The 7956-nt window shown below is 44.6% G+C and overlaps 1 protein-coding gene across 1 annotated transcript in view; it reads right to left on the minus strand.

Annotated features, from left to right (window-relative positions):
• Positions 1–5181, minus strand: part of PTK7 (protein tyrosine kinase 7 (inactive)) — an 84758-nt gene extending 79577 nt beyond the window's left edge. The window contains exon 1 of the mRNA XM_056853389.1: positions 4829–5181. Coding sequence (XP_056709367.1) covers positions 4829–5181 — 353 coding nt within the window. The remainder of the gene's footprint in view (positions 1–4828) is intronic.
• Positions 5182–7956: the final 2775 nt, after the last annotated feature.

Consider the following 7956-nt stretch of genomic DNA (forward strand, 5'->3'; position numbering starts at 1 on the left):
GAATTAATGAACGAGAGGAAGCAACTTCTTTGATCACTGCGAGGAAGAAGAAAAAACACCAATATACCCACTGAATCCCATTAGCCCTTTTCCTAGGCGATGGCCTTTAAGAAGAATCGGTGCACTTGCTCACAGGGTTCAAACATTAACTTTAATTTTCAATTGGATCTCTTCATCATGAAGAGAAGTAAATGTTTCAAGTGTTTATGGATGACAAGTATGACAAACACTCCAAAGCAGAATGAGCAAACTCATTCACAAAGTTTAATCCTCAGGTTAAAAGCTGCACAAAGTTACTTCTGCAGATTTAGCAATAATTTTTTTCTCAAAACTCCAATAACCCAGGTACATCTGGCCTTCCCGCTTATACCTGTTCTTGTAGAATGAAGCTACTTTACATGCAAACAGTTAAACCATTCTGTCTTGAAATGTCAAGAATTTTTCTGCAGATACCTATGGTAACATCAGTTTCCACATCTGTTTCATATCCCCCTCCCAAAAAAGCAGAACTGTTAACTCCAATTTTATAGCAAATATGAAACAGCCTGCGTTCCAGCATCAAAAAATAGGATGTAAGCATCCAGAGATGTGGAAATGTTTACTCACTAAGCTATTAACCAGGCTATGGCAACCTATACCTGATAAGCTTGAGCTTTGATCTTAAGAATCTGAATGGCAGGGAAGTACTTCATGGTTATCTGCACCTGAAAGAAAGATAGTTCTTTGTGCTGAAAAAAGATGCTGTTACTGAAGCTATATAGGCTCTATCATTCCTACTCTACCAAAAGCAGTAAGCATTCTTACCCTATCTGTCCCCACTATTTCATAATGAGTTATCTGGAAAAAATATTTACAAGAACCTACTTTTTAAAAATACATACTGTGAGAACTTGGAAGCGTAACAAAATAGAATTTCAGCCAAATGCAAAGGAATATTACCAGATATACGAAACTGAAAATGTGAAGCATGCCCAACCTGAAGGAAGAAAACCTTATTTTAATTGGTGCTGAAGGCAAAAAAAGTACAATTAAGACAAGCACATTCACTTACAATTCTCTACAGGATGAAGACAGTGAAGGAACGTTTCAGAAAAGCAAAGGGTAACAAGTATTTTTAAATAAAAGGGACCACACCTCAAGTAGAATGTTTACTACTGCATGAAAGTGGAAGTTGTTAATAACAAACAAATGATCCAACAACTTATAACAGTATTTAACTAATCATCCTTGATAGCAACAAAAAGTAAAAAAGCTATTTCCATTTGCTACTTTCACCGGACAATTCTGAAAGAATCAGCACCACAGTATTCTAGCCTTTCAAACAATGCAAAAAGTGAGTACAAAAAGTATAAGGAGATATAGGCACAAGGGAAGGAATTAAAAAACCAAGTAATCATGTGCACTAAATACTGCATCCTATAATGGTAGAAACCGTTCTCAGGAGAAAGCATTAGATGAAAGCAAGACATCACACAGGGGTTTCCAAGAAGCCTGCAAGTCAAATATGACAACATGGTGTAGTGGCTGAAGAGTCAGGTTGGATCTGGGAGAAACAGGTTCAAATCCCTACTCTGTCACAGAAGATTGCTGGGTGAACTTGGGCCAGTCAGTCTCCCAACCTAACTTCCCTCACAGGGGTGCTGTTGCCAAGGGTAAAATGGAGGAGAGGCAAAAGATATAAGTTGTGTTGGGTCTCCACTGGGGAGAAAAGCAGGATATAAATAATGATATAATTCCGCAGATTACCTTGAGCATAAGCACCAATGAAATCAGCAAGAGCAATTTCAGAAAAGCCAGACCCAGTAAGTTCTCTTCAGAATGATTTGTTTCCTTTATGCATAAAACCAATAGTTTAAGCTTTCTTTAAACTGGGCATTATCAGAATTATTAGATACTGTGCAGAGGGAGAGGAAACAAGGAACATTAGAAAGACTAAGATTACTTGGATGTAACAAAGGATAGAGGTGTAGTATAGGAAACTGTCGGAATATATTTGACTAAATACAAAAACAGTGCCAAAGTTTAAGAAAGTTTAATAGATGCCAGACTGGGGTGGTTTTTAAGTTGTGTACTTACACTACTGACTAGTGGAAATTACTGACAGAGAACACTACCACTGAAATAAAACACTTAGCAATATTTTTATAAATGTTTAATGTTCCCTGTGATACCAGAAATAGCTAATGGTATAATAAAAGTGTTTCCAGAAAAGATATTCACCTCTATGCTTTAAAACTGAAGGCTATACCTTGGATCTGTCCAGGACTAGAAAAAATACCAGGCACTGATGCACCCAAGGTTCTAAAAAACTATGATTTCCTATAGCTTTTTTTCAAAGTTAGATACGCGACTGGTGCCTAACCTTACATAAGCATCCCAAAATTGGAATGTCTCACATAAGTGATCAACTTATATGAGTAGCGTAAAGCAGAGCAGCAAACTCAATTGAGATTGTAGCTTCCATTCCATAAAGGTAAAAACTGTAAGTTATTTTTCAGCTTGCAATTTTTACTTCCATGGAAGGGGAGCAGAGCATGATTTTGTATAAGTAGATCACTTGCATGAACAGTTTTCGCCTTCAAGTTAACAGCTAGACATAATGCTGAAACCAATTCTGCAGCAAAATTCCTAGATCTGATTATCAAGAGCCTCTGAACTAGAAATGCTGGGGATTACATCTGGGACCTTAAACAATTAAGATCCTCCTCACATGCCCTGCTCTTTCTTCCTCCACGTGTAAAGATGAGACAGGTGGCAGCCAGAGATGGGTCTTTTCAGTGGTAGCACCTCATCTGTGAAATGCACTCCCCTCTGAAACCCACCTGGTGCCTACTTTACTCTCTTTTAGATGCAAGACCGAAACATTTCTTTTTTACTCAGGATTTTAACTAAGGGACCAAGTGTTAATTGTTTTTGCAACCTGCTTCTAGCCTTTAGACTGTTAAAAGGACAATTGAGTTTGCTAGTTTTTTGTGTGTGTGGGGTTAACAGTATAGATCCAGCGATCCTTCAGCAGGAATACACAAGTGTATTCCTGGGACTGAGAAATCTGCATGAGGACTCTGAAGTAACAGCCACTCAGGAGGCTACAGTGGGTAGGGAGAAAGAAATGAAGTAGTTTCTTACTGCCCCTTGCGTGAATGTAGTTCCCTTAATGGAAGAAACAAGTAAGCAGTTTTTCTCATTTCCCTCTTCCAATGGCAACCTCCTAACCACACATGGCTATTATTCCATAAGGGTTCTATGAAACTAGGAATAAGCTTACTCCTGATGGGACGGAAGAGCCAAGAAGATCAGGGATCCTTGCGATGGATCCATCCCAGGGATTTTATCTTGTTTTGCTTTGTGAACCACCCCAAGCTGGGCTCTGAAAGTGTGGCATATAACTGTTCTATACAAACAAACAAGACTTACTTAAGATAGGCTCTGCAAGTTTTTTTAACATATCAAACAGAAGTTACTTTAAGATATTTATTATAGACAACAAGAGGGATCCAGAACAGGAGACTACCATAACAGCTGGGAACATGTCAGCTGTTTTTGGAATCACATATCATATAAGCAATGGGTAGGTTAGTGTCCTCCACAAATCGAAAAAATGGGAGACTGTAGCAGCTGGGACCACCCAACCCAAAATAGTCATAGAAACTACTAAGCATGTACTGCTACTACACAGAGAACCAGGAAGGAATTAAACAGCCAGTACTAAGCAGGACACACTAGAAGATATGACACTGAACTAAGTATTATTGCATGATTTTTTCAGATGCAAGAGCAACATGAAGTGTTCCATTGTGTTAAGACTGCAACATAGCAGCTTCAGGTGTCAGACATAACCACATTAGCACCTTACTCACCAGCAGACGTAAATAAATCAAGTCAAATAGCTGCCGTAATGAACAGACGCAAAGATACCCAAAGGAGACAGCAAAAGGCACATTGCCTAGTACAGTATTTACTACAGTCCCAAGGTGCAACACAAAACAGAAAGAAATTGACAGCTTCAAGACAATGCAGAAGCAACCACCCAACAAAGTATGCTGGACAACAATTTGCTTCAAAAATGTAGCCCTGTTACTCACCGAGAGGGCTCTTTCTGCTCCGAGGTAAAAGGGGCATCTTGAAGCTTGGGTTTTCCTGCCCTTTGCTCAGGCAGGACTAAAAATTCTTTCCTGTCTCCTGGGCGGGAAAGCCTTCAGCTTCCACTTTTCCAAGAAGCCGGTTGCTAGAGACAGGAACAACAAACTAGAGAAAGAACATTGATAACCACAACCCAACAAGGTATGGAACATATCAACATTTAACGCCATAACCACACATATAAGAAAAAACATAGCATAGTGTGGGCTTAAACATCCGGAATTACCCGAGGGTACCGGGTGATAGGATGGGGTCAAGTGGGGAAGTGGTGCATTCCCCTATACACTAGTGGTCTATGGACTAGACTACCCCTTTTATGTTGAGGGAGTTATAGTTGGGGAAAATTGTAGTGTATTGAGCTGATAAGCCGAGGTTATTTAAAAACCTGCCCCTTAGCGGTGGGGCAAGATGCCCCTTTTACCTCGGAGCGGAAAGAGCCCTCTCGGTGAGTAACAGGTCTACATTCCCGCTCCAAGGCAAAAGGGGCATCTTGAAGCTTGGGATGTCTAAGAGCTAGTGTATTTTCCCGGGTGGGAGTTAATTTTCCCCTCCCTCAACCACGTGCAGCAGAATTCTCCTCCCAAAGGCTGCATCTACAGATGCGTAGGTATTGATGCGGTAATGACGCACAAAGGTGGAGATGGAAGACCATGTGGCCGCTCTGCATATTTCGTCCACTGACGCTTACCTGTTCACTGCCGCCGTAGTGGCTGCGCTTCGCACTGAGTGGGCCGTGAGACCCATTGGTGTCAGGAGTTTGCTGCTTTGATAGGCCTCAGAGATGCAGCGTTTGATCGCTCGGCCTAGGGAAGGTTTGGATAGTCGGTGGCCTTTGTTTGGAGGCGAGACGGAAATGAAAAGGGCATCTGAAACCTTGAAGGGTGCTGTTCTATTAATGTATATCCTGATGGCCCTGCGCACGTCCAATGTGTGCCATTCCCTTTCCTTCACGTTGCCGGGGTTAGGACAGAAGGAAGGTAGATATATTTCTTGTTTTCTATGGAAGACAGAATTGACTTTAGGGATGAAGGAGGGGTCCATACGAAGTACAACTTTGTCTTTTGGGAATAGACACAGTTTCTTCCTGATTAACAAGGCTACTAACTCTGAAATTCTCCTTGCTGAGGTGACCACTGTGAGGAAGATTGTTTTAATTCCCAGGTACTGAAGCGGTGCTTCCCTCAGGGGTTCGAAGGGTTGCTTAGTTAGGGCTCGAAGAACCAGGTGAAGGCTCCATGTAGGGAATCGATGAATTGGAGGTGGATGTGTCTGGGCCACCCCTTTGAGGAACGCCTAAATCTGAGGATGGGTTGCTAGAGGGTGGCCGTCAAGGCACGGGACTATTGTGGCAATAGCAGATACTTGCTTCCGTAGGGTGCTTGTACTAAGTCTTTGCTTTACCCCATCTTGTAAAAAGGCCAATAAAGACAGGAGATCCACGTTGAGAGGGTCTATGGACTTTCTTCTGCACCATCTCACAAATGCCCTCCAGGTGTATTCATAGATTTGGCGTGTGGAAGGACGTCTGGCTTCCATGATGGTGTTGATGACCTCATCTGTCAGCCTCAGTTGACGCAGCCTTAGCCTCTCAATGTCCACGCGTTGAGCTTGAACCAAGCTGGGTTGGGATGAGAGATTGGACCCTGTTGTAGCAGATTGGGAATTGGTGGAAGACGCAATGGCCTGTGAATTGACATCGCCATTAGGTCCGCATACCAAGGTCGACGAGGCCAGTCCGGACTGATGAGAACCACCAAAGCCTTCTCCAGTCGGATCTTCCTGACTACTCTTGGCAGTATGGGAAGAGGAGGAAAGGCAAATAGGATTGCAGATGGCCATGGGACTAGCAGGGCGTCTATTTGTTCCGCATCAGGATGGTGGAAGCGTGAGAAAAATCTGGGGAGTTGATGGTTCTGCCCCGATGCAAATAGGTCCACTTGAAGTGGCCCAGTCCTCTGGTTGATCCACTGGAAGGCTTGCTGGCAAAGCGACCATTCCCCCTTATCTATCGTCCGTCGGCTCAACCAATCGGCCTGCACATTTTGGATTCCCTGGATGTGCTCTGCTTGAATGTGGAGAAGGTTCTTCTCCGACCAACTTAGGATCCTTTCGGCCTCCTGGTGAAGAGTGGTCGACCTGGACCCACCTTGCTTGTTGAGGTGGGCCTTTGCTGAGATGTTGTCCGTCCAAATGAGAACATTTTTGGAACAAATGTGATGATGGAAGTGGAGTAGGGCCAGATGAACTGCTCTCAGCTCCAACAGATTTATGTGCAACTTCTGTTCCTCTACAGACCAGGTGCCTTGAAGTATCTCCTTTCCTAGGGTGGCCCCCCAGCCCTGGAGGGATGCGTCCGTGAAAATTTGCACGGGCTCCAGCAGGATGAATAGCTTTCCCCTGCGAAGACTGGGTGCATGGCACCACCAGTTGAGGCTTGTTCTGGTTGTCTGATTTAGAGGGATGAACTTGTTGATTTTCCTGGCGATGAGAGACTGGTAAGATCTCAGGAACCACTGTAGTGGGCGCGCATGGAAGCGGGCCCAGGGTACGGCCGGGATATATGAGATCATCAAACCCTGTAGGCTTGCTAGCATAAGCAAATGTGCACGTTGGGCCTTGGACAACTGACTTGCCAGGACGGAGACTTTGGAGACCTTGTCCTGTGGGAGGGTGATGGTGTCTGTGGCAGTGTTGATGATGACTCCCAGGTGCAAGATGGTTTGTGAAGGCTGTAGAAGGCTCTTTCCGTAATTCACCAGGTAACCGTGATCTTCTAAGGTCTGGATGATCCTTGTTGTGTGCGCTAGTGACAGTTGTAGTGATGGAGCACAGACTAGCAGGTCGAGATAAGGATGGACCTGTATTCCCTCTCGACGTAGTTCTGCTATGAGGGTCACCAGGACCTTGGTGAAGACTCGGGGCGGTGACCCCAAGCCGAATGGGAGGGCCTTGAATTGCAGGTGATCTGTGTTGTATGCAAATCTGAGGTACCTTCGATGTTGTGGATTAATTGAGACGTGAAGGTAGGCCTCCATCAGGTCGATGGATGTCATGAAGGAGCCATGCTTCAGAGCCTCTATGATGGAGTGAAGAGTTTCCATCCTGAAGTGTTTGGTGGGCACATACCTGTTTAGGAATTTTAGGTTGAGTATGGCCTCCAATCCCCGTTCTTCTTTGGGACTGTGAAGAATGTTGAGTACACTCCAGTGCACCGATCTTGAAGAGGTACCCTCTCCACTGCCCCAATTTGCAATAGGTGGTTTATGGCCTCCAAGGTCCGAAGGTGTTTTGTGTCTGAGTGGGACCTTGGGGACGGAATGAAGCGGTCTGGGGGAAGGGAGCGAAATTCGATTAAGTAGCCCTTCTGTATCAGCTGAAGGACCCAGGCGTCCGCCTGGGATCCCACCCACTGCGGGTAGAAGTGCTGAAGGCCCACAGGGACCGACATGACATCACTGTTTGGCGGCCTTTTGGAACTTGCCGGCCTTGTCTCCTCTATACTGGGATTGCTGGAAGGGGCAGTTGTAACGTCCAGGCTTTCGAAACTGCTGATTATTGGTGGACCACGAAGGTCGCCTCTGGTCTTGCCTGAACCGGTGTAGGGTGTGAGAAGCACGAAAGGGCTGAGAGAACCCCTTCGACTCCTTCTTAGAGGACTTTGGCATGGTGCACTTCTTGTCCTTGGTCTCGGCTACCATCTTGTCCAGCCTGTCGCCAAACAGTTTTCCCTCCTGAAGAGGGTAGGACAGGGGAACTGATTTAAATTTTGAGTCTACCTGCCAGGTCCTTAGCCATAGGGCCCTGTGGATAGCAGCA

This window comes from Euleptes europaea, chromosome 7 (genome assembly GCF_029931775.1).
Source record: "Euleptes europaea isolate rEulEur1 chromosome 7, rEulEur1.hap1, whole genome shotgun sequence".
NCBI lineage: Eukaryota > Metazoa > Chordata > Lepidosauria > Squamata > Sphaerodactylidae > Euleptes > Euleptes europaea.